The sequence below is a fragment of the Zalophus californianus genome, chromosome 13 (assembly GCF_009762305.2).
Source record: "Zalophus californianus isolate mZalCal1 chromosome 13, mZalCal1.pri.v2, whole genome shotgun sequence".
In the NCBI taxonomy this organism is placed as follows: Eukaryota; Metazoa; Chordata; class Mammalia; order Carnivora; family Otariidae; genus Zalophus; species Zalophus californianus.
In genome coordinates, this window is record NC_045607.1 from 13,916,591 (window position 1) to 13,944,064 (window position 27,474).

The 27,474-nt window shown below is 40.7% G+C and overlaps 1 protein-coding gene across 3 annotated transcripts in view; it reads left to right on the forward strand.

Moving 5' to 3' along the window:
- Positions 1–24,419, forward strand: part of FBXW2 (F-box and WD repeat domain containing 2) — a 29,074-nt gene extending 4,655 nt beyond the window's left edge. For 2 of the 3 annotated variants that reach the window (XM_027614838.2, XM_027614837.2), the window contains 6 exons: positions 44–553; positions 7,527–7,721; positions 9,836–9,969; positions 12,335–12,421; positions 13,256–13,425; positions 19,466–24,419. In XM_027614838.2, coding sequence (XP_027470639.1) covers positions 64–553; positions 7,527–7,721; positions 9,836–9,969; positions 12,335–12,421; positions 13,256–13,425; positions 19,466–19,754 — 1,365 coding nt within the window. In that variant the 5' untranslated portion in view covers positions 44–63 and the 3' untranslated portion in view covers positions 19,755–24,419. The remainder of the gene's footprint in view (positions 1–43; positions 554–7,526; positions 7,722–9,835; positions 9,970–12,334; positions 12,422–13,255; positions 13,426–19,465) is intronic. The other variant, XM_027614839.2, reaches the window with a different exon arrangement.
- The last annotated feature ends 3,055 nt before the right edge of the window (positions 24,420–27,474 follow it).

Below are 27,474 nucleotides of genomic sequence, written 5' to 3' on the forward strand. Positions count from 1 at the left end.
GTCTTTTTGAGCAGAACTAATACAATATTTTGATGTGCCACAGGTAAATTTTTCCATAACCTTATGGAGAGAAAGGACTTTGAGACATGGCTTGATAACATTTCTGTTACATTTCTTTCTCTGACGGACTTGCAGAAAAATGAAACTCTGGATCACCTGATTAGTCTGAGTGGGGCAGTCCAGCTCAGGCATCTCTCCAATAACCTGGAGACTCTCCTCAAGCGGGACTTCCTCAAACTCCTTCCCCTGGAGCTCAGTTTTTATTTGTTAAAATGGCTCGATCCTCAGACTTTACTCACATGCTGCCTCGTCTCTAAACAGTGGAATAAGGTGATAAGTGCCTGTACAGAGGTGTGGCAGACTGCATGTAAAAATTTGGGCTGGCAGATAGATGATTCTGTTCAGGACGCTTTGCACTGGAAGAAGGTTTATTTGAAGGCTATTTTGAGAATGAAGCAGCTGGAGGACCATGAAGCCTTTGAGACCTCATCGTTAATTGGACACAGTGCCAGAGTGTATGCACTTTACTATAAAGATGGACTTCTCTGTACAGGTAAGAGATCCTGGAACGGTTTTGTTGTTGTTTTGCATTTCATAGGGTATAATCTTAGAAACAGAACAAACGACTCCTTAGGCTTGAGGATGGCAAGTATTAATTATGTGAGTTATCTATGGTGGCATTCCCCCTTCCCCCATCCCTGAGTGGTTTTACCTCCCTTTATCCTCTTTTGTTCCAGGAAACAAATCATTTTTATAAAATTGTATGAGAAGAAAGCTTCAGACATTCTTTTAAATGTGATGTGAATCAGGAAGCTGTAACTATTTTTTTCAGTGCTTTTTCCTTCCATGTACGGTTCTCCATGTTGGTTAACATTTTTTTTTCTGTCGGCAATGTTTTTTGAGAAAAATCAGTGAAAAAGTTGGTGTCTAGACCTAGTGAGTAGTTAGATCATCTTGGAAGAATTACTTAACCTCTCTGTGTTTGTTTCCTTGTCTCTATAATATGGGAAGGGAGGTATTTCTCTTGTGCTGTAAATTCCTGTAGTTCTAAGAAGAATTAGAAGAGTTTGGGCATGGAAACAAAGTTAGATATTTTAACCCTAAGCAATTAAGTAACTATATAACAAATAAAATAATCATTAAAATTTGTAATTATGTATATCTTCTAATTATAATGAGCATATGTTTCTATGCATAATTATAATCAGTGCACATGTTTTAGGCAATACATTTTGATAGGCATTGTAAGTAATTCTTAGGAAATGTCTAGAATGGTTCCAGGCAGTTCTTATCAATGATCCCAATGCCTATTCACTTTCATTGTATATAATATTTAGGGATACTTGGTATTCTTTCTTCATTCGAGATAATTCCTTTCTTCTTCTTTTTTTTAAATATTTATTTATGAGAGAGAGAGAGGGAGCAGAAGCGGGAGGGGTATAGGAAGAGGGAGAGAAAATCTCAAGCCGACTCCACACTGAGCATGGAGCCCGACACACGGAGCTTGATCTCACAGCCCTGAGATCACAACCAAAACCAAAAACCAAGAGTCAGATGCTTAACCAACTGTGCCATCCAGGCACCACCGCCACCCCCCCCCGCCAAGATAACTTCTAAATAGTTGCCTTTTTTTAATTGCATATACTGTTCCTTTGTGTAACTATGTCATCATTATTTGGCCAGTTCAGTATTAATGCATATTCAGATTGTTTCTGTTTTTATGAATATTTTTGTTTGCATTTTTTTCCCTTGAATTATTTACTTGGGGCAGAAGCCTCAAAGTAGAATCACAGATCCAGAAATATGAATGGTTTTAAAGCTCCTTTTACTGTCCTTCCCAGATTGGTGCCATGGCCACAGCAAAGATTTAAATAACCTGCTTAAATAAACAAACAAACAAATAAATAAATAAAAAATCAAACCAGCCTGCTTCTCTCTGAGCGTTCCACCAGAATCAATTTTAATATTTTTGAGATGTATGATTTCTCAAGGATATACATTTTCTCATGTGGTGATATAGTCTCTGAAATGCTAGATACTTTGCCAGTTTTATAAAATAAACATTAAGGCATTTCGTGGTTTCATTTGTTGTCATCCTGAAGTTACTCCATGCTCATGTTGTTCCCTGTCCTATAAGCCAGATTATTGGAAAAGCATCATCTGTTCTTTTATATTTTGATGTACTTTCCCATTTGGGGTGATGACTTTTCTTTGTCCTTTTTGCCTTATGATCAATGGCAGGTAGTTTTTAAAGATTAAGATACAGTATTACCTTTGAGATTTGTGCTTATTTGTACTTAGGTAAATACTGGCAGTTGACTCATTTTCAGAACCACATCGAGCTTTTAAAAAAAAAAATTCTTATCAAACTTTACTTTTGAAATGCAGTAAAACTTCAGTTACTTGAAGCAGAAGTGAATGGGACACATTCACTGAAATTCTTTAACTACCTGGAAAGTTAGTATCTACAATATCTACAGGTGCCCAACCCTGCATTTTAAGGTTATTTTCTAGGTTGGTCTATATTTTGTATTTTTTATTCTGATTAAATTAATCACGTTTGCATATTGAAAATTATGCCCTATTGAAAATAATCTAATAGCATCCCTGGGACTGTAACCAGTGAGAGAAGTATTTGTTATACCAAATACATGTGTTTGTTTCATGCTATTACTGAAGAGCTTGTGTTTTCTCTGTGGTTGAATTGGGAAATTCTGAATTTGGCAGTAAGTTTACAGTGACATCTTTAGATTAGCCCCTTGAACAAGCAATAAAATAGTATTGCCAAAAAGATTGATGGCTTATGCTAAAAATTAACATAGTATAGTTAATGAGATAGTTATCCTTCTGCTTAGTTCTGAAATGGTAAGAAAGGAACCTGTTGTGCTTTGTGCCATCCAGTAGATATTTATAAAATGAGCTCCATGTGAAAGACAATGTGAGGGCATACATGGATGAATTAGGACAATTCTTTGCTCAGAGAAAGTACACACTGGGATTAGAAGGTAACCTGATTAAGTAAAAGTCTCCGTGTAGACTGTGCTAATCAGAGAGCACTTGTCCTTCTAGAGAGGGTGTAGTGAATTATTGTCATGTGGGATCTAAGCTTAGAGTGATCGGATCTGATAGTAAGAGAAGTCCCAAATCTAGATTTCTGTGCAATATTCTGATTTTTTTTTTTTTTTAGTGTATGGATTTTTAAGTATTATTCACATTTTTAAAATACTATGGTTGGGTCATATTGAGTCTGCATATTATGACCTTGGCTTATAGTTGGTTGAATAAGAAAAATAATAGCTATAAAAGAGGTGTGATCAAGTGATATAGTTGAATTATATGAGGAAAACAAATCATATAGTTGTTCAGAGGAAGGATCGATTTCCTGCATTTGCAAAAATTGAGCCGTATTTATGTTGAACCTTAGAGAATGGGTGGATATTAGAGAGATGAGAATAAGCACTTTCCAGTAGGAAGATCAGCATTAGCAAAGGTGTGGAAAGGAAAAGCATGGAGCATATAGGAGGAAAATAAAGAAAATTCATTTTAGCTGAACTCAGGATATAAGTAGGGACTCTATGAGATTCTTAGAATATAAGCTGAAGAATTGGCTTGAGGTGTATTAGAAAAACCTTATATATTGGGAACTTGAGTTTGGATGATTTTCTGTGAGTAGTAAGAAAAAAATATGAAAGATTTCTGAGCTGAAAAAGGGCCAGTATCAGAGCTGTCTTCCAAGTAGACCAGTGTTTCTTATTTCTGTCAGACCCAGGTTGTCGTCTTATAACATATCTTACAGTAATTCTATTACCTTGAAGTAAAATTCATAGAAATAACTTACCTGCACATACACATATTTCAGAAAATTAATGTAATACCTAAACTTTGATCCAGAGCAGAAATAAAAAGACAGTAATTTAAAGTAGTACACAAATAAATAAATAGAATCTTTAAAAAAAATTAGTACACATTAAACGTGTTGTGTTCAAGCACAGCTGTGCTAGAAGACAGAAGTGTAATCAAATGTTGGCACCTATGTATGTACTGTTGTCATGAACATGACAGCTCTAAATGCAGAATGTTGTATTTGTACCATCAGTGATGTGACCTCAAGTGGTGAAAAACTCTTAGCAAAGTCCTCAACAAAGCAAAGTACATTTTTCCTCAGTCTACCTGGTACACTCAGAAAATTTAGAATAAACTCCATGCTTTGTAAAACAGGTCCAAGGCTCAGAAAACTAAGAATAAGCTTTTCACTTAGGAATATCAGGCAGAGGGGCGCCTGGGTGGCTCAGTCGTTAAGCGTCTGCCTTTGGCTCAGGTCATGATCCCAGGGTCCTGGGATCGAGCCCCGCGACAGGCTCTCTGCTCAGCGGGAAGCCTGCTTCTCCCTCTCCCACTCCCCCTGCTTGTGCTCCTTCTCTCGCTGTCTCTCTGTCAAATAAATAAAATCTTTAAAAACAAACAAAAAAAGGACTATCGGGCAGAATCTTCACAAGGTCATGCAAAGTACGAGACAATTTTTTTTGTGTACTGTCCCGAACATTCCAGGATGTCTAGCATTTCCAACCTTTGACCAATAGAGGCTAGTAATGCCCCTCCCCCCCGGCCCCAAAATGATTGTGACAATTGAAATCACCCCTACACATTCCTAATGTTACCTTAGGAGATGATACTACTTCTTTTGAGACCCTCTGACATAGACAAATGTAGAGTTTCTAAATTAAAGTATTAGGGTGTTGCAATTTAGGTAAGAGTAGATAGATGTAGATTTAGGACAGTAAGGGTAGAGATTTTTTAAAGGAGCAGTTAAATGGAAGAGCAGCGATTGAAATGGAATTGACAGGATTTGGCGATGGATTGAGTATGTGGCGAGGAAAGAGTTGATTTAAAAAATGACTGGGATTTCTAGCTATATATACACCTGGGAAGTTGGTGGTACTAGTAACAAGAATAGGAAATGAAGGAATAAATTCGAGAGGGTAGAGGGAGTTCACTTTGGGATGAACTTAATGCAGTTGGATGTGAGTGGAGATTCCCACAAGTATCTGGAAATGCAACATCAGAGCTTCAGGATGTAGCTCAGAGCTGGAGCGAAAGGTTGAGGGGTTAGCCACATCACAGCTCTGGCTAGAACAGGGGAATTTAAAAAGGAGATGGAGAGGAAGAAGAATAGATGGAATAGGAAGGAAGGGTAGATGAAAGAATAGGATGGATCCTTGAAGAGTGTACTTGGGAGGAGGAAGAGGTACAGAAGCAGAATGGTGATGAAGAGTTTCAAGAAGGGCATTGGAGATTGCCTGTGTCTCGAAGAGGCAGTGGCAGATGTTTGTTCATTTGGTCATCAGAGTCAAATGCCCCCAAGAGGCAGCTGAGAGCCGAGATCTGATTCTACCAGTTAGATATTTAAACTTCACTTGATCCGATAGTTTACTCCATTTGAGTTACAGCTCCGTTTTCTGCTTACCTTTTTGTTACGTACCCATTCCTGTGATTTTTTATATCAAAGTATTATTTTCATCATCTTTCCTGAATTGAGAGGGCTTGTTTTTTCTTTCATATAATGAAAAATAGTCTGCATTTATTTAGTCCCGTTTCATCTCTGGGTTGCATCATTGATGACCTGCTGCTAGTCAGCGCAGCGAACGGAAGTCCACAGGGAAGGTTGAAATAAAACTAAACAGGAGGGGAGAATAATGGCTCCTGAAGGCTTAACAGTGAAGAGTAGACTTGCAACACTGTAAAATGGAACTGAAATCAAGCTGATTGTTCTCTGATGTTTTTTTAGGGTGTAAAACTGAATGGCCTAATGTTTTCATATACAAACGAATTTAAATAATTAGGATAATCTCCCTTTTTTTTTTGTTTTTATCAAATTGTGGTAAAATACACACAAAATTGAGGAGCCAATCATGCCATTTCCTAAGACATATTTATGGAACACCTAGGCTTATCATTTTAACCATTTTTAAGTGTTGTATAGTTGAGATTATCTAGACATAACTGTCCAGTATAGTAGCCACAGGCCACATAAGGCTTTTGAGCTCTTGAGATGTGACCAGTCCAAACTGAGATGTGAATTGGGAAATACTCAATGGATTTCAAAGACTTAGAATATAAAATATTTCGTTAATAATTTTTATATTGGTTACATCAAATTGAAATTATATTTTGATACAGTGGGCTAATGAAATTACATATTTTTTTACTTTTTAAAATAGAAAATTTTAAATTACATATCTAAATTACTTCTGTGGTTTGTATTGTGTTTCTGTTCGACAGCACTGTTTCCAAAGATTTTATTTTTAAGTAATCTCTACACCCAGCATGGGGCTTGAATCCACAACCCCAAGATCAAGAGTCACATGCTTTATCGACTGGGCCAGCGCAGGGCCCCTACCCAGATGATTCTGATGTCTCACATGACCATTGAGGAGCACCAACCAAGTCCTATCCCTTATTTTATAAAGAAGAAACTGAGTCTCTAAATAGTCAGAGTGACAACAAATATAATCTTCATTTCAGTATGTTCTCCTAGCATTTGTCCAGGTTGAAATTCATGCTCTACCCCTTTCATAAGTGGTATTTTTCCATTGTGTGAAACAGTGGCTTTTCACCAGCCCTTAAAGGTAGAATTGTGGCTGGCTTTATTTAGTCATTTTGTCTATTCCAAAACTGGTCATTCGGTGCTTTCCTGCATACGATGTCCTTGTCATAATGACTGTATTTTTTGTATTCTCAAAACATCTTTGTTCTTATTACTACTTTTTTGTTATAAAGGTAAGTTGTGAGGCTGATTTAATCATTATAGTTTTAAACGTAGTTAAAGCTACGCCTGAATTATCATCATAATCAGTATAATCTCAGATGCAGAGATGAAACCTACTTTTTTCTGCAGAATCTTAAGAGGCTATATAAGCTCATTGTTGAGTTGTCATGAATGTCTGGGAATAATTTATCCATGGTTTTCTTAGAGGTTCCTTTACACATTTCAGGATGGCTCCAGGAATTAGCAGTTAGCCTTTGCAGAAGTTAGCCCGTGATCTGAGGCTTATCTTTTATTTATCTTAGAGTAGAATATATTCCAGCAGACAGTTTTACTATTCAGCATTCTTTGTTTGCTCAGGGTTGTTGGGTCATGAGTAGGCATGCAAATGTATACGTGCAGTCATAGGTAATACCCATCATTTCAAACTCAAATCAGAAAGCTCATGAGAGTCAAAGATTTATGAAATTTTATAAGTGGAAGCACCAAGGGATGCTTTAGTCTAGTACTCCTCTATAGCCTTGGAAGTTAAGGGAAAAGGACTAAACCAGAAAGCTTGCATTCAGTCCCCGTGCTGTTCACACCACTTTGGTGACGCTAAGTGAGTTGTTACCCTCCCCATGCTTTGCTTTTCTCAGGTATGAAGTGGAAATGCTAGAAGAGGGGAAGATGAGCTTCCACTTGAAGAATACCATGGTTTGGGGATTGACTTTCCTTCTTTAGTGTTTGGTTTCTTACTAACCTCCCTGTTTTTCTCTTGAAGGGTCAGATGACTTGTCTGCAAAACTGTGGGATGTGAGCACAGGACAGTGCGTTTATGGCATCCAGACCCACACTTGTGCAGCAGTGAAATTTGATGAGCAGAAGCTTGTGACAGGCTCCTTTGACAACACTGTGGCCTGCTGGGAATGGAGTTCCGGAGCCAGGACCCAGCACTTCCGGGGGCACACAGGGGCGGGTGGGTTGCCCTTTTTCAGGGGTTTCTACAGTTACTTTAACCTCATTCCTTAAAACCAGGAGCCAAGAATGTGACCCCATTTTGTTTTCTTTTTGTTTTTAACTTAACCTGCCTTTCCCTCCTTTTTTTTCTTAGTCATAGCAATTAATCCTTTTATTTAAGCTACTCCTATTTGGAATTTTTTCCTGAATTTTGCTTTTCCTTCGCGCATTTTAAAACTCTTCTATGTACCCTTGTGCTGGGAGGGGGTGGTTCTCCTTATTTGTTTCATTTATACCCTGTTGAACAGTCAGTTCATTTTGCTTTAGTCAGATTCCATACCTCCAAATCGAGCAAGTCCTACACTTGTAAATTCAGTCTACTCTATTTGTAGAATCAGGGCTCAAAATCCTTTGGAGTGACAGTAGTTCTCAGATTATATGATCCACACATACTATGTTGAATTGGAGCTTGGTTGACAATTGATTAAAATAAACCGGTGCCTAGAGAGAAGATAAAGGAAACAGATACGTGAATATTTCCTAATAATTTTATAGTGGCCTAGTATGCAGAAACTGGTCATTTGAATATAGCTTTGAGACCTGAGCTGCTAAACTCTCCTGCATTATATTTTGGAGCTTTGTGCAGAAATCATGTTGAGCTGTTTCCCAGCCTCTTGTGCATCAGCTCCCTTCTTCCTTTCCTCCATTTACCTACTGCCTCAGCCTTGGAGAGTCACGTCTGTGATCTTAAGCATCACGTTTTATGAGCAGTCTTCTTGGACTCCCCTTCTGCTGTAGGTTTTCCGATAACCCGTATTTTGTCCTAACACTCATCATACAAATAAGTATGGTAATCTGATTCCTCACCAGGCTATACACGCCAGGAGGACAGGGACCCTGCCTGTCTTGTTCACCCTGAGGTCCTGAGTTCCTTGTATTGTGTCTGGTGCTCAGTAATACTTCGAAGTGAACCTAGCTATTTTGCTGAAAACAATTTTTTCCCCATTTTGTTTGTCATCTTACACATTTTTCCTCAGTCTGTTACCACTTGCTTTTTAGAAATTAATATTGGAAGATATATGATGTAGTATGGTATATATTAAATTGAGTGTACTGTTCCGTATGTCAGGATGTACATTGACTTCTAGGTGATTTTATACCTGATCAACTTCAAGAGCTCTGCTCAAAAAATTTCCTCCTTGCTGTTACCTGGACATTGCTATGGCTTTTCCTAACTCCATGCCTTTGCTGTTCCCTCTACCTGCAATATTCTTTCTTTTCTTGACAAACTCTACTCATCCTTCAGGGCCCATCTCCAATATCGCCTCTTCCCTGAAGTCCTCCCTGATACCCCTGGGCAGAGTTAGTCATTCTCCTTGGTGTTTCCCTAGCAAGAGGTAAACATTTAATTTTTTTGGACTCCTCCTTCACCCTTCACTTAGACTGAGTTCCTTAAGGAAAAGCCCAGTGTCTTCATCTCTGGGTCCCCAGTGTTCCTTTAGAGTTTGGCAGGCATTTAAAAACAAATGTTTGAGTACTTGCTATAGTCAAGCACTGTTTTGGTATTGGGGGTATACCCGTGAAGAAATTCAGATAGTTGGAGAGAATGGCTTAAGTCTGACCTTTGAGATACTTGTGTGTGTTTTGTTTTTCTCATTACACTGGCTTTTCTTGATTATGGGTATTGTTTTCTTGATTATGGGTATTATTCTTGACATTTTGTCTCATTGTGATGAATAGTGCAAATCTGAGTAGGGCCACCTATGTATGTTGTATTTTCCCTGCATGAGCTGGATTAGTTTTGTGGAGTATCAGGCAGGCAGGCCTGAGTGGGAATGCCATTATCTCCAGCACTGGTTTTACCTCTCACTTCGAAGCTAGCACACATATAAGGGATTGTGTTATTCCAGGGACGTTCCATCCTTAGAATAATAAGCTATAACAATAACAAGAATTTTGGAAATGGATATATTTTTTATCATAAAATTCTTAGTTGAGTAGCACCATTCTTATAGTATCTCTGGTTGAGAAATTATACAGTTGGTTAGCTAGGGAGAATGAACGTGATTGAACTCTATTATAAAAGACCCTCCCAGGGGCATGTTTTAACTTTGTGTATGTTATATATACTAGTGTTTAGCGTTGACTACAATGATGAACTGGATATCTTGGTGAGTGGCTCTGCAGACTTCACTGTGAAAGTATGGGCTTTATCTGCTGGGACGTGCCTGAACACACTCACCGGGCACACGGAATGGGTCACCAAGGTAGGAAGACTTACAGAAGAAATCTCTTTGACATCAGGCTTTGTAGAGGTGAGGGAGCTGGGGGTGGGGTGGAGAATGCTAGGTACTTTCTTGTAAGTGGTAGGTGAGCTGTAAGATGGAGCAGATGTACCCACAATGCACGATGGCCTGCAACAGTGACCAGCCAAGTAAAAGACACTCGGTAAATAGTTTAACAAATGAATGACTTATGGACGTGGAAAAATGCCCACGGTGTATTCGGTGGGTAGAGGGAGCAAATAAAACAGGTCATAGACAAAAAACTACATTGTAGAGTCTGATACCAATTTCTGAACAAATGTGTTACGCACCAAAATGTTATAGGTTATTATTACTTATGGAATTGTAGGTGCTTTTTTCCCTTTAGGATAAGCATATTTCTTTTTTAATCAGGAAAGCAATTTTCACCTTGAAAAAATAATAATTGCAAGAAATGGAATAAAGAAAAACGTGTGGGATCTTTAAAAGAATATTGTGGTGTTTTCTCATTTTCAAAAAAAGGTGGCTCTGAGGGATCAAATGCAATATTAATCATGGGAATGTCATGCAAAAACACTTTTCCTGAGCTTCCCATTCTTTTCTGTGCAGGACAGAGGATACGGGAGTGAGCAAAACAGACCCAGGCTTGACACAAACGTTAGCCCAGTAGGAGAAATAGTTATTAAATAGTAATTTTGCAAATAAATATACAGTTGCAAATGGTGTTAAGTGCTTTGAAGACAAAGCGCAGTGCTCTGTGAAAAAGTCTAGAAGGTATCTAGTTTAATTCATTCAGAGAGAGCTTGAGAGAAGGGACAAAACATGAAGAAGAAATTGGAGGTAGCTGGTTAAAGAGTAGTGGAGTGTTTCAGAGTGCGCAGTATGTGCCCAGGCCCAGGGGTGGGAAAGATCCTAGAACATTTGATGGCCTGAAGGCCAGTGGAGCTGTGTTGTGGTTGGGGGCAGTATGGGAGAGGTGGCCATCACGTAGGCCTTCCTTGACCATGTTAAGGATTTGGTTGTCATATGTGTAGTAGGAAACAGTTGAGTGTTCTGAGCAAGGAGCTGTGTGATTTGTGTTTTAAGAAAATAACTGCTAAGTAAAATATGGATTGGAGTTGGGCACAAACAGACCCAGGGAGGCCAAGTAGGCTTTTGTAATAATTTAAGCAAAAGATACCTGTGGCTCGGACCCAGGTGGCAGTGAAGACAGAGAAGAGCATGCATGAAAGATAACATCTTTAGGGGAAAGTCAGCTGAACTTACCGACTCATGGGGAACAAAGAAGGAGGAATAAGAGCCTCCCAGTGGGTTTTAGGTCAGGTGGGTGAATGTGTTTTTCTGAAATAGGGGGAGCTAAAAGGACAGTTAGTGAGAAGGTAAATAACACCACTAAACTGTACACTTAAAATAGTTGAGAATAGTACATTTTATGTTAATGTATCTTTTACCACAGTTCTGTATTGGGCTCATTGAATATTTAAATGGAAAAGTTACATAAGACAATTTGGTGTTATGTTAAAAACATTGGACTTGGGGCCAGGACACTGGACTGTGATGTCTTAAGACAAGTCACTCCTCCCTTCAGGGCCTGCGTTTCATCTGTTAAATGTTCTTGTGAATTCTGAATGAGATGATGGGACAGGACCCAGCAGGGCATCTGTGTGTAGTATGTCTGTCAGTTTCAGTTGACTCTGCAACCCAGACTTCTGAAGAAGTGAGCTTGGCCTCCCTCTCACTTGGTGCTGACTTATTACAAAAATAGCCCCTAAATGTTTACAGACTATCCCAAGTGCTAATGGAATGTTAGCTTTTATTATATCATCATCATCCTCATTTAATTGTTTTATTTCATTTTCATTGCAGTTATGAAATATAATAAGTGCCTCATCCCCTATTTTAAAGATGAGGAAGTTGAGAAACAAAGATGCTAGCTGGTCTTGCCCAAGGTTGCAGAGTCAGTATATGGCAGATTCTGGTCCCAAGTCCAGTGCTTTTTCTGTTATAATGCACGTGCTCAGGAAAACAGATACTCGTTTCTGCTTCTAGGTCTCTGGGCTGTTTTCTTTCCTGTTCCTCACATTTTCTATAAAGTCACATTTTACAGTTTTTAAAATCATTCCTAGTGTTTGCTTTCAGACTAAAGTGGAAATTAAATGCTGCCAACATTAGACAATTTTAGATCCTACTGACAATGTAGAGAATCTGGTTGTACTAACTAGAGGCTAACGTGGTCATAGCGTTACAGCTTAGCTCTTCTAGCATACCATCTCATTTCAGGCTCTTCTTCATATTTTAATTTTAAAAAAAGCAATATAGAAATAGTTTTAAAAGGATCATTCTGAAACATGGATGTTTATATTTCTAGGTGGTTTTGCAAAAGTGTAAAGTCAAGTCTCTTTTGCACAGCCCTGGAGACTTCATACTCTTAAGTGCGGACAAATATGAGATCAAGGTGAGGTTTTCTCCTCCATTAATTTGTCTCATCAAAGAAAAACTGGCAAATACAAGAAAATTAAAATGGTGTAGCACAGGGGGAATATTTCAAGGGAAGCAGGAATGTCTTAGTATAAGCCCTCTTAAACTCCTTGAAAAGAGAATTATTATTTCTATGTATGAAGCAGTTTCTTTTCTAAGATTTTATTTATTTGTCAGAGAGAGAGAGACTGAGGACAAGCGGGAGTGGGGGTGGGGAGCAGCATTTAAAGGGAGAAGCAGGCTCCCGCTGAGCAAGGAGCTTGATGCGGGACTCGATCCCAGGACCCTGGGATCATGACCTGAGCCGAAGGCAGATGCTTAACCGGCTGAGCCACCGAGGTGTCCCGTATGTACGAGGCAGTTTCTACCCCTGATTTGGAAATGAAAAAAAAATCCACAGAAATTTCTCTTCACATTCTGTTTTCTTAAGACCCATATCTCATACCCTTTTAATTCTCAGACCTAAACTATGAAAACATAAAAATTTACTTGTATGATAAAAACACAATTTACAAAAAGTTTACAGAGCACTCTTATATATGTTCTTACTGCATTCTTTAAACTATTCCATGTGGGTAGGTATCTTCATTGTGGGAACTGAGGTTCAGAGAGGTTAAGTATTTTATCCAAGATCACACAGTACATACATGTAGCATCAAAACTTGAACCCATACCTGTCAACTATAAAACCTGTGGTCTTTCCAATTTACTTCACTTTATATCTGGCTTTGGTAAACACAATCACATTGTTTAAGGACAAGCTTTTCTGTGGTGATGTGATTTGTCATCCCTAATTTTCTTTTATCTGTAGATTTGGCCAATTGGAAGAGAAATCAACTGCAAGTGCTTAAAGACATTGTCTGTCTCTGAAGATAGGAGTATCTGCCTGCAGCCAAGACTTCATTTCGATGGCAAATACATTGTCTGTAGTTCGGCACTGGGTCTCTACCAGTGGGACTTCGCGAGTTATGATATTCTCAGGTAATGTTTCTTTGAGCCTTCACCTATGACAGTCTGTTCCTGTTTAGTTTTTTGTTGTGGTTTAATAGTAAAGACCAGACTAAGTATTTGGATAAACCAGTCAGTAGCTTGAATCTGGGAAATGTTATAAACAGAGTTATATGCTGAAAATCACACACATAAAAAATATTTTAGAGGCAATTATTATAGAGTTTTATGCTAGAGCCTAGAAGATCTAGGTTCTAATCTCTTCCCCTCACTGTGTCACTTCCCTTTTCAGAATTGAACATGCTGGGCAACCTCTTGGGTTCTCTCCCTCTTCGGGAGCTTTATATTAGTCCTCAATAGACTTTGCCCACCAAAAAAAAAAGAATTGAATGTGCTTTTCCGGAAAATGAGGGGCTTGGATGAAGAGATCTTTCAGGTCCCTAATTCTGATATATTTTTTTTAATATATTTTTTTAAGGTTTTAGACAGATAATGTGTATTTAGTAAAATAATGATATATTTATTAAGTTTCTTAAATTCCAGTATAGTTACCACTGTAGTATTATTAGTGTCAGACGTACAATATAGTGATTCATCACTTCTGTATGTCACTCAGTGCCCCTCATGACAAGCGCACTCCTTAATCCCCATCACCTATTTCACCCAACCCCCCCCACCTTCCCTCTAGTAACCATCAGTTTGTTCTCTATATTTAAAAGTCTGTTTCTTGGTTTGTCTCTCTTTCTCTTTCCCCCCCCTTTCTGTTTGTTTTGTTTCTTAAATTCCACATACGAGTGAAATCATATGATATCTCAGACTTATTTCACTTAGCATTATACTTTCTAGCTCCATCCATGTTGTTACAAATGGCAAGATTTCATTTTTTATGGCTGTTTAATATTCCATTCTGTGTGTGTGTGTGTGTGTGTGTGTGTGTGTGTGTGTGTGTGTGTGTGTCACATGTTTATTCATCTGTTGATGGACACTTGGGCTGCTTCCGTATCTTGGCTATTGTAATACTGCTGCACTAAACATCAGGGTGAATGTATCCCTCTGAATTAGTGTTTTGTATTCTTTAGGTAAATACCCAGTAGTGCAATTACTGGATTGTAAGGTAGTTCTCTTTTTTAACTTTTTGAGGAACCTCCATACTGTTTTCCACAATGGCTGCACCAGTTTGCATTCCTACCGACAGTGCAAGAGGATTCCTTTTTCTCCACATCCTCACCAACACTTGTTATTTCTTATGTTTTTGATTTTAGCCATTCTGACAGGTGCGAGGTGATATACCTCATCATGGTTTTTTGTTTTTGTTTTTGTTTTGATTTTATTTGAGAGAGAGAGAGTGTGAGTGAGCATGAGCAGATAGAGGGGCAGAGGAAGGAGCAGACTCCCCGCTGAGCAGGGAGCCCAATGCAGGACTGGATCTCAGGACCCTGGGATCATGAACTGAGCCAAAGGCAGATGCTTAACCCACTGACCCACCCAGGCGCTCCTCATCATGGTTTTGATTTGCATTTCCCTGACAATGAGTGATGTTGTATATCTTTTCATGTGTCCCTTGGCCATCTGTATGTCTAGTTCTGATATTTTAAGTTCTACTTCCTGGTCAGTGGAATTCTGCATTGAGGGATCAAGTGGCCTTCTGTTGACTAGTAGAAAGACAGAGGTATTTATAGAAAAATAAAACTTACAGGGTTTTTCTCCTGGTCCGTGGCCAAATAATTTTGTGATTCATTGCATACCTTAGACCCTTCTTGGAGATTGATGGTATCTGTAAGCATGTTGGAGGCTAATGGAAGCCAGTGCTATATGGTGGCTAAGAGAACTTATTTTGGTGGGGCACCTATGTGGTTCAGTTGGTTAAGCGTCCGAACTCTTGATTTTGGCTCAAGTCATGATCTCAGGGTTGTGAGATCGAGTCCCATGTCAGCCTCCACTCAGTGCATGGGGCCTGCTTGGGGATTCTCTCTCTCCCTTTCCATCTGCCCCTCCACACACCCCCACCCCGGGCACGCATGCTCTCTTTCTCTCTCTAAAAAAAAAGAGAGAAATTATTTTGGTGATAATCCTTGATTTAAAACCTGGCGCAACCTCCTGTAAGTTGGAGGATTTTATGTAAGTTTCTTAACCTTTCTGTGCCTCAGTTTCCTGATCTGGAAAGTGAAGATCAAATGAAGTACCTCTAATGGGGACCAAGCACAGGACCTGGCCGATCTTTATTACTAATAGCTCTGAGAAGCCCTGCATAAAGAAGCCTGCTTAAATTCATTTAACCTACTGTACCTCTCACTTGCACTTTTTTTTGAGGAACACCTCTTTCACCACCTCACAGAATTAGTGTTCTGTGGCATGGTTCAGGAAATGCTAACTTGGAGTAGTACAGAAAATTGAACGTTCTTGTCATTGTTTTTATGCATGACTGTTTGAGGTCAGCTGTATGGTATCTGTCATACTAGCCAGCAGGACTTTGGCGGGTCCTGTTTCTCTGGCCATATAGTTATAACCCCTTTTATGTCTTCCTGGAATCAGATCTACATTTCTAACCAATTAAGATTCCAAACTGTCAGAATCATTTCTAGAAATGATTGATAATTATGCTTTGAGAAAAAAAAGACTGGAATAGATCCCAGAAAACATTAGTCTAAGCATTTTGTTTTATAGATGGGGAAAATGAAGCCAAGAGCAGGTATGGGCCTTGCCCAGCATCCCACAGCTCACCCTAGTCCTGCATCCAACCATCTGTCTGTCCATCCATCTGTCTGTCCATCCATCCATCCTGGCATCATCCAGCAGGCATATGCTTAAGGTACCAGCAAGCCAGAGAGAAGGAACTTTTGAAAGAACTTGATACTTTGCAAAAATCCAAGTAGTCACCTTGGGAAAATCAGACCTTTTATAGTTTAGTATTGTGTGTTTGTTTTTAAAGATTTTATCTATTTGAGAGAGAGAGCATGAGCTGGGTGAGGGGCAGAGGGAGAAGCAGACTCCCCGCTTGAGCAGGGAGCCTGATGCGGAGTTCGATCCCAGGACTCCAGGATCATGACCTGAGTCGAAGGCAGACACTTAACCATCTGAGCCAACCAGGCATCCTTTATTGTTCAATTAAGGCTTGGACGGGAGGGATGCAGAAGTAAGGTGGAATAGAGGTATCATCATCTTTTTAATGCTTTGAGTTTCTAAAGGTTTTAATTTGATCCTGCATCTACTTTCTCACGTATTTATTTTTCTTATTCTGAGTGGAGTGTAGAGAGCCCAGAGAGCCAGATGAAAGTTGTGTTAATTTTGGGCGCCTGGGTGGCTCAGTTGGTTAAGCGACTGCCTTCGGCTCAGGTCATGATCCTGGAGTCCCGGGATCGAGTCCCACATCGGGCTCCCTGCTCAGCAGGGAGTCTGCTTCTCTCTCTGACCCTCTTCTCTCTCGGGCTCTCTATCTCTCATTCTCTCTCTCTCAAATAAATAAATAAAATCTTTAAAAAAAATCATTAAAAAAAGAAAGTTGTGTTAATTTTAGGGATTCGGGTACACTAGCTTTGAGCAATAAATCTGCAGAATTGTTTGCTGCCAGGAAGTGTTAGATTCAGATTTCTTGGAAAGGGGGCCGTTTTATCTTTTGCCTCCTCCCCACTTCCAGCAACACAAATAAACCAGCCTCTTTTGAAATCTTCGTGCAACTTTGGCCTCAGTTGCTGAGATCAGATAGGGCTACTTAGGCTTTGAAGCTAACTGAAAAGAAGCAAAGTGCAAATGGTAGCATGTTGCTCAATAAATCTAAGATATGACGCAATCTCTGGAGCTGAGTTATCTTAGTACAGCAAGCAGGTTTATTTAGGTTCAAGGGCCCAGACTGCATAGCAGGGATGTCTGTTTATAGTGTTAAAGTAATCAAAGTTAAAGGGGCAACGAGCCTGTCAAGACCTGTATTCTCCTCTGCAACATATTTTTGCTTCAGTCTTTGGAGTTGGCTCATCTTCACCAGGCTTAAGTCCTATCCCCAGCCACCCAGTTATGTAAGTTCTGATTATTTCCTGCTTTGCGTTGGTGACATGGGACTTACTAGACTTTCTTGCTGTTTTCCCAGTTCCCTTTGGATTTGCTTTGTAGGAGTTTTTATGTGCCCGTGTTCATTGCACCACTGCTGCATTCATAGCAGGTAGTTAGTGAGCATTACCTGTGTTTAGGCATTGGGATCTACGCTGGGAGCCTGTAGAGATACTCACCACATTGGTGGAAATTACTAACCAGCAGAAGGGAAGATTGACATTAAATAGCTAATTACCTAGAGATGTTTTCATGGTTGGGCTAAGGGCCACACTGTGTGGAGTACTTCGAGACCCCACCTAGTTGAGGAGTAAGGGAAAGCTCTTTGAAGAAGAGGTTTGGGCTAAGCTCCGAAGGATGACTATCTGCATTAACTAAGTGCCAGCAGTGGGTGTGCAGTAAGGAGCATTGGAGGCCAAGAAACCAGTCTGTTCAAAGGCCCTGAGACTAAAGGAGCCTGGTGCTGGAGATGTGAGTGCAGTAGAGAGTCCTCGAAGGGTTTAAAGTTAAATGAGGTGGTAATAGGATTGGCTTTTAAGGTGAGATTAGCTGATTGAAAGGGGCCAAGAGTAGATGTAGGGAGACCAATCGGAACTGTCGGCAGCAGTGCAGGCAAAAGAGACATCTTGGATCAGAGTCGTGGTGATTTAGATAATAGTGAATGAAGTAAGAGAAAACTTAAGAGATAAAATCGATAGATGGTGGTGATTGAATTTGTGGCTTGAATAAGGAGGAGAGTTGGAGGATTGCCATGTTTCCTAGCTTGAGCAACTGGGTGAAAGAGCAAGCCAGAGTAAGGAGGAGAAACAGGTTTGGCCAGCAAGTTCGGTTTGGGACGGCTTGAGTGTGAGGAACAGGTCTTTTTCATGACTAAATCCCCTCCCTTCCTAATGTCAGATGAAATCTGCTTCGCTGTAACTCTTTGCCTTGGACCTAGTTCTCTCTTCTAGAGCTCGTCATATCTAGCCTCACACATCCTTCACTTTGTATTTATAGGTGATGATCAGCTGTAGTTTCCCTGTCCCTGCGAATTCTTTTTCTACCCCTCTCAGCTGATCTCCTTCACCTGTTCCTTATTTGTCCTGGTTACCAGGCCCTGCCTGTTCTGGTTGACCTCTTGCACAGTAGTGTCCTTGTTGAAACTCGGGTTAACCAACTGCTCACGGGGCCCGGACCTATTGTCCCAGAGCAGAATTTGCATATCATTCTCTTGTAGCTCTTCCTAGTGCCTCCAAAGAGGACATCAGCTTTTCTTGTCAGCCTTTTGCCTCACTAAGTGTGCAGACAACAGACTATGTGTTTTTGTTTTTGTTTTTCATTTACGCTGCTGTTTGGCTGGATCTCTCCCACTTTTCTGTGCCTTTGTCATCAGCATTTGGGGAAAGTGAAGGCTGTCTGTCCTCCCACTCCCCAAGTTTTCTGTAACAACTTCTGACACATTTATTATTAATGTTTGTGGATTATTTAGGAACGCTTCAATCTTTCAGCCTCTACTGTTTTTAGAGTTTGCTACCTGCTGAATAGACTAGTATGTGAGTCACTTGGTTTCCAGGCTTAAGAGGCTCCCCTAGGCCAGTATTCTAGATTTGATGAATCCATCTTTTTACCTGGTAGTAAGAGTGATCGCATCCCAGTTCTTACTGGTAACCGACCAGTTGTGAATCCTTAGACAAAGTATGTACGCCAGCTGGACTTCAGTTTTCACATTTTGGAAATGAGATGTTAAGTGAGATAATCTGTAAGATCCTTTTCAGCCTTGGTGGGCATTTTGTGCTTTCAGCAACGTTCATCACATGCCTCCTTTCTCCCTGCCTGCCTGGTGCTGTCATGTCATTGTGAAGGGTTCTTCCCCCTCCCCTTTCTTAAGGAAGCTTCGTTTTTTGTCTGTTCCATTTTATGGAAAACTTTCATTTAATTCTCTAGATTTTCTTGAATTTGCATTGTTTTTCTCTGTCTCCAGAAAAGATTACAGTGGCAGAAACAGAAGTAAAGTTGCCTTCTGGTTCATATTTCCTAACTCTCATCTCTGTAGGGTCATCAAGACTCCTGAGATAGCTAACTTGGCCTTGCTTGGCTTCGGAGATATCTTTGCCCTGCTGTTTGACAACCGCTACTTGTACATCATGGACTTGCGGACAGAGAGCCTGATTAGCCGCTGGCCTCTGCCAGAGTACCGGAAATCAAAGAGAGGCTCGAGCTTCCTGGCGGGCGAAGCCTCCTGGCTCAATGGACTGGATGGGCACAATGACACGGGCTTGGTCTTTGCCACCAGCATGCCTGACCACAGTATTCACCTGGTGTTGTGGAAGGAGCACGGCTAAGCCACGGGCTGACCACCGCTGACTGACTTTGGATGCCGGGGCTGCGGGTTTTCAGTGCAACCTGTCCGGCAGCTGAATGCATGAACCAAAGTTCTCACCTGACGGTATCATCGCGCAGTGCACAATCATTTATCTGTGTTTGCCAGGGGGCCAGGGCTCGGGGCGGGGGAGGGCTTGTTTTCTTGACACACAGCACAGCATGCTAATGGGGTACACCATTGACTTCATTTGTACTTAGTTACGTTGGTCAGTATAAGAGGATGCATTTGGGGTTCATCTTTCTTGAATATTGGTTTTCAGTAAAGAAGGTTAAATGGTTCATTAATCTGCTAATTGGTTGCCTATAAAAACACATTCAGTCTATTAAAGCTTCTTAACCATTGCCTTTTTTTCTTTTGAAGTTGAAGCAAAGGTGCTATGATGTTGTTCCAGCAACTTCTCTCACGTGGGGTTTAGCTTTTATAACCGCCAGTGTTATAAAGACCACTGAGTCCTGTGACATTGATGAACTCTCCACCAAATACCAGTTCTAAAGAAAGTTTGTCTTCCAGGGCAAATCAAGTTCTATAAAGTGATTGTTCACAACACATTCTAAATTCTTAGTACTTGGCAGAGTCAGGGTTGGCCATGTCTGAGGTGTAAGGGAGTTCTGGAGTTTTTGTTTCCATGTGGAGCAAGCTGGTCCTCGGTCCCCCACCGCTTGGGTGAGTGCACAGAGGCGATGGGATACAGTAGAAAGAGCACTGAGCTGGAAGGTTGAAGACCAGCTCTGTTACCTAGCATCCCTGCAGTATATCCCTCAGTATACCAGTTCCCTGGCCCCCATTTTCCCTGTCTGTGTAGCCAGGTGTTAAGCTAAGTGATTTCTAAGGTTTGGTCCTGTGTCTGCTGAGGTGTGGGCAAAAGTTGGTATTTCAGTTTTGTCTGATCCATTATTTCTTTTAGGTTGAAGATACTTAAATCAGTGGTACAAAGTTATTATCTATAAGGAAACCAGATAAATGAAAAGGTTGGATAAAGGAGGAATGTAGAAAATATAACAGATTCCAACTAGAAAATGTTAGCAACTGGATGAAATGCTAAGGGGAATCGTGGTTCTTTAGACAGAATGGGTAGTCTTAGAAAGAAAGACACCTGAACCTGACTTTTCTTGCTCCTTTGCCTCTAACCTGATGTGTGGCTTCAGGCAGATTAACTTTCTATCCCTGGATCCTCATTTTCATCTTTAAAATGAAGGAATTGCCCTAGATTAGGGTTCACAAACTCAAATGCGTGGGGCAGGCATTCACATGACATAAATGATTGGAACGTGCTGGGCAAGGTTGTGCTGAATCATGGAAAGCTCATCTAATGGGGCAGTTACTCAGCTCTAAGTGTTAGTAGAAGTGAGCCCAGTGGTGGCAGCTCTTAGAATTTTTTCAGGAGGAAGTGGAAATCCAGATTTTTATTTGAAATCTCCTGTTTTTTAAAATGTTGACAGCTAATCGAGGATAGTTTAAAATAGAGTGAGCTAAACAAACTGTGTCTACGAGTTGCCAGTTTGTATCCTCCACCCTCTCATTCTTGTAAAGTTAGGTAACTGGGATCAGCAGTGGGAATGTTTTAACATAATTGTCACAGACATTAGGGAGAGAGTAGAGAGAGCCAGCCCCAGGATAATTCACCTGTTTCCCATTGTGTTACAGGAAAGTGAGGGGGGCATATTTCATCCACACACCAACAGGAAGTAGTTTGAAGATGAACACACAAACTGGAACCTCAGTTGTAGCCTCTGCCTGGGAGTGTGAGCCACTCATTCTTGCTGGTGCCAATATAAAGCATATCCACTTCACAGGTGGACACAGGGCTTGCTGGCAGAGCTGGGAAGGAAGCCAATCCTGGTGGAGACCCAGCTCTCCCAGAATCCTCGGTAGCACGGAGCCAATGCCGTGAAGTTAATACTCTAGAGAATCAGTGGTCGGTTTCAAGGATAGGTGTAGTTCATAGCCCTCTTGGGACTTTAAGGAGATTAGGCAAAAGAATAATATCTTCTCCATCCCCAAAGTCCATCTCACACTGAGTTGTGTGCATGAGCTCTGCTCGGTCTTCCAGAAATGGACTGGGAATTGCAGCTGGGGTCCATTTTGCAGGAGCCTCAGGAGACGTGGGGCAGTGAGGAGGGCGAATGCCTTTTTCCTTTTCCTCTGACCTGAACACATCTCTGAGATCACTGATCGGATGACCATCCCTACTCCCACCTCACTTCCAGATACATCCAGCAGTTTCACAGGGCAAGTAATTACAGTTATTTGTGGGAATTTTTTTTTTTTTTTTTTTTTTTTTTTTTAATGACAAGCCTGGAACTTGTATGGCACGTCCCATTTCAGTTTTCATTGGATGCCGGTGTTACCCTCCTGGTGGTAGCTTGGTGCAGCTCATGTTGACAGCTGTACCTGAGGCAGGGGCTGGAGTCCTAGCTTTGATTCCTCCTCAGTGGAGGCCTTTGTTAGACCTAGCATTTTATTTAATAGCTTTATAGATGCCGGGTTTATTCAGACAAGTGCCAGCTTTTATGAAAATGAAAAGCTAAGGCATCCTTTAAAAAGTGAAGTGGAAGGTCAGTGAGAGAAGTGGGTAGGGGCTAGCCGAAGCTGGCGTGGTGTAGTCCCCTGGCTTCGCGTTTAGGGGGCTACCTTCCACGCGTGTTGACTGCTTCTTCCTTAGCTCAGAGGGGAGGAAATTGCCTTTTCCTCTTTTTTTGTGAGCATTCTCATTTCTGAAAAATTCATAAGTCATGAGCAGAGAGACCCCATCCTTTTTTTACGAGCGTTGGATTTCTTGAGTGAAGTTGTGTGGTAGAAGCGAAGGTCTCCTCTCCTCTCGGGTTCATAAAGGACAGGGAAACAACTTCAGGCTCCGGGGTGAGGATGAGGGTCCAGGAGAGCTGAGTGAGTGGGACATTTTCACATTCCAAAGGGAGGTAATTTCCTCCAGGCCAATATTTGAAGTAATAAGTCAGATTTGTCAAAATTGGCCCTAAGCTGACCTTTAGACCTATCAGAGAAATAGGAAGAAAGACTTCTTTTCAGGGGTGGGGCTAGACATTGAAAAGTTCCACAGGAAAGTACACAGTTTTGGATAGCTTTTCATAAGTGGAAGGTAGGGGAATATTGCTATTAAATTTTAAGGATTGCACTTCATTTTTCATAGTTAAAAAAGACCGTTCTGGCCACCGCAGACACTTGTAAAGTATGAATGAGGATTATGTAATCATTCTTAGTGTTTGTTCTGAGGAGAGTGATTACTGCTCTGCATTTAGAAAACATCTTAGGGAGAAAAATATTTTTGGAAACAGTATTATTTTAGACACGAAGTTGTTTGTTAGGTTAGGCATTTTGACCTAATGAAAGTAGCTAAGGATGGTGGAGCTGGGCTTTACAACATTGCTTTGGCCAAACCCAGCCAGCTCCTTGAAGCTGTGGCTGTGTGCCCTGGCTTCTTGGGAACCTAGAGGGGAATCTTCCACTATCACTCTACCAATCTCTGGGCCTCCTCCGCTGGGCCTCTTACGGGCCGAGGTGGCCTGCAAGTGCCTTTCTCAGTAGGGAAGTGTACAGAATCAGATCACTGCTCTAGAGTGCAGTCTGGGGCAGGGCACACAGTCACCTTTGCCTTTAGGGACACAGAGTTTGTTGGGATAGGGGAGAAGCTTCTTTAGGTCCCCTTGACACAGGCTTCCTACCTGGTTATGCTGGGGCTTGCTAAGATATTTTTAAGACCACCAAGACCCTTTTGTGAATTATGCAGTCCCCAGCTAGAGTGTCTGATGGAAAGAGCAGGTTAGCATTTTTGATAGAAATGCCCACTAGCCATCTTTGGCAGTGTTTGATCAGAGGGTCCCTTGTGACTGCTCTAGGAAAGTGAAGGTTTTTTCCAGAATAAATCCTCCAGTGGAGTCCTGGATAGTCTTTGCACCACTCCCTAGTCAGGCTGAATGATCATGCTCAGTGCAGATGGATGTTTGCCTTCAAGTTGTTTCAGTGTGTTTCCAGTCTTCCCTACAACAGGGAACTTTAGTTGCTTCAAGTTAGTATCACAATCCTGAGGAGTGTGGATTATTGCAATTTAAACCCAGCTACTTCTGCTCTTCGTGAATGTGCTCAAATTAAAATGTTTTTGCATATTTAAGCCTGGAAAATCATTAATTCAGATGACGAAGCTCACAGTTATTCTGTGTCCCTCTATTCACATTGTGAACAGACGTATTTCACTAATTTAGACTTAGGGCTCTTGATGAGAACGTTCAGGTTGAAAAAGGCTGGTCTCACCAATCCAACATCTGTGGCAATGTAAAAAATGTATCAACTCCTGTTTCACAAATTTGATGTATGTTGTGATCTAGGGAAAAGAGGTGAAGTTTCTGTCTGAAGTGTCTGTGGGGTGCGGGGAGAAGGAATTGCCAAGGCAGATAGTGGAGCAAATGTGGGACAAGATGTCTCTATAAAATGAGAAGTTATTTTCATGCATCACGGAAGCATTCTTCTACCATGGGTGATTGTGCTAACTATAAATCATTGATATCTATACATTAAGGCAGGTTCTCTCAATTAGGCAACGTTTGGTTAGTCAAGTCCAAGTTATTGTTTGTACTTGAAAGTAATAAAGCTGCATTTCCTTAAAAATACATCCTGTAGTTAAGACTATTTTCTCACTTTCTTTCCTCAGTGAATTCAGATGGGACTTTTCGAGAGTGATTGCGTTTTAGAATGTGTTTTTAGAAATGAAACTGCCTCTCGTGTGAGCTGAAGCAGCTCTGTGCCTTTACTGTTTCTGCATGTTCTAGACTAGAAGCCCGACCTTACAGCAATTTCTGAATGAGATCCAAGAGGAAAACAATACATTGAAAAGTCAAATGCAAGGAAAGAATTTTGGCGACCTCCATGAGTAGATGCAAATTGGGCGGGGGGGGGGGGGGGGTTGGGTGGGGAGTGCCATTAATGCAGGTTCCAGATCTTGGGATTATCTTCCTGCCTCCTCTACTCAGCCAATCCCCTAGTTGGTTCATTCTTAATTTAAATTTGTAGGACTCTTTGTCATTCACCAAACATGGTTCTGTACCGTTGATCCCCAACAGTACCATCATAGGCAGATTGTCACTTCCGTTACACAGAGGAGCAGATTGAAGCTTGGAAAATGGCTAATTGCTTGGAGGAGTAGTGAGTGGTGGGGAGGAGGTTGGGGCCCAGAGTGTTAGCCTCCACAGACCCAGGTCCTAGATTTTTCCCCCTTGTTTCCCTTCCCGCTCTCTGCCTACTTCAAGTCTCTTCCATCCAAACCTGTACGGCTCCCCTCCCCCTTCTCCTCCCCTCCCCCTTCTCCTCCCCTCCCCCTTTGCCACTTGTGTGTGCCTTTCAAGCCCTTGGCACCTGCCTCCAGGGCATATCGCCAACCACTCCTTTGAGCACGTGGCTCCTCTGTTCAGACAACCACAGTGACTCCCTATTAACAACAGGGGTGTCTAGATTTATTAACCTATCCGTAATTGAGTTCTCACTCACCTCTTCAAACAGTTCTTGCTCTTTCTTTTCCTGACTTTGCACTTTGGGTCTTCTCCCATCCTCATGGAAAAGCCCCCAAGTTCCTTTCTCCCACTCCTACAGCCAGCCTTTAGGATCCCATTGACCTCCCACTATCTTCAAAGCCTCAGCTGACCAACATCTCCCACTCTGCCTGACTCAGCGTTTCTGCCTAGGGTTGTGAGGTGTGCAACCTGTTGGCAGTTCATCACATTGTACCTTTTGCAGTTGGCAAACCATTAACGTTCACCCTTGTTCCATCAACTTTTCAAAATTCAGGTGAATACCTTATCTCCCCAGCAACACTGTTTAAGGTTGAATTACTGCATGATGCTCAGTAAGTTCTTGGGAAGATATTTTAATAAGTTCCACGGATCATCTTAGGGGCTACATTAACTGGAAGAAAAATAACTTCTGAGAGTATCAGAGCACTGAAGCAAAATGAAAGACCAATGACACACAGCTCTTCCTCTTAGATTCCCCTGTTCTGCCATATCCTATAAACGCCTAAATTGTTCTGAGAACATTTGCAAAGGCACAATGTTTGATGATCATTCCGTGATTAGACATGGGTAGTCCTTGCCAGTGTGATGTTCCTGTCCTTTGCATTTGAACTACATGTTCTGCTCTCATTGTGCTAAAGATCATCTAACAATAAGACACATTTATGGAGAAAATTCTCCAGAGCTCCTGTATCATAACAATTTTTAATATTTTCTTCTAATCCTTATGCACCTAAGTATAGATTTATATGATGACAAATCATTGTTTTATTGCGCTGTTAAAAATGTGCTTTAAGTCTTTTCATTTACCGGGGCGCCTGGGTGGCTCAGTTGGTTGAGCGACTGCCTTCAGCTCAGGTCATGATCCCGGAGTCCCGGGATCGAGTCCCGCATCGGGCTCCCTGCTGTCAGCGGGGAGTCTGCTTCTCCCTCTGACCCTCCCCCCTCTCATGCTCCCTCTCTCTATCTCATTCTCTCTCTCTCAAATAAATAAATAAAATCTTTAAAAAAAAAAAAAAAAAAAAAAAAAAGTCTTTTCATTTACCATAATGCTTTGTAATATTCTTTTATTATTATAATTTGCTAACCTGTTCCTGTCTGGGTGGATAATTAGGTAGCTTCCAGTTTTGCTTTTAGACAATGCTACAGAGGACTTCTTTGTGCATATTTTCTTAGAACAAGTTCCTAGTAGAAGACTCATCAGTAAAAGCAAAGGAGAATTCTTTCTTAACATTTTTTGTCACAGACAGGGAAGAGTGCATAAAGCACACAGTTATTGAACAGTTACAAAGCAAACACCTGTCTAAGGACTGTCAAAAGTCAAGAGGGATAATTTCTGGCTCCCCAGAAACCTCCTCTGTGTCCAGGAAGGAACATTTCTTGGCTTTTGCATCATATTTATCCTATGGCTTTCCAAAGGGGTTAAAGGGATTTATGTTGTCACCTTGCTGGATTAAATACAATGTTTCACCACAACATTATCAGTTTTGAGTGTTTTTTTTTTAAATTAACTATAAGAGATATGTTTATTATTACATATTCATCAACATGCATATCCGTTTTCTAGTGCTGCTTATTCGATACACATCACTGCAAAGCCATTGTAAATTTCCGAGGAGGTATTTGGTTAAAAAAATAAATAATATACTGTCCACATGAATCAACTCTTGTTGTGGGACAAAGAATTTAACAGTATTTACCTGGTAATTCCTATGTTAACTGGAAAATACAGATGTATTGCCATAATTTTCTCTTACATTGATGTAACCTACATAGTTTGCAGAATTTTATAAAGTCTTTCATTATTGTAGCAATTAGTTTAATGGAAAGATTGAGTGGTTACTTTTAATATGTTTGCCAATTTAGTAGGTATAAAGAGGGCATCTCAAGGTTCTTTAATTGACATTTCTTGTCTTTATGTGAAGACAGAAAACAGATTTTTTTAATGTATATTTGTATTTCTTTTGAATTCTGTCTGCATCTCACCCGTTTACTTTTATTACATTTTCAGTACTTGGGAGACTTGAGATGAATTAAGGTCACAAATAAAATTTCACTAATATAGGCATCACTAATTTAGAAATAATAATTAAACCCAAGGCATGTGTTGAAAGCAAACCTATCAACAATCACTATTAACATCCCAGTAATTAATGTGATAGC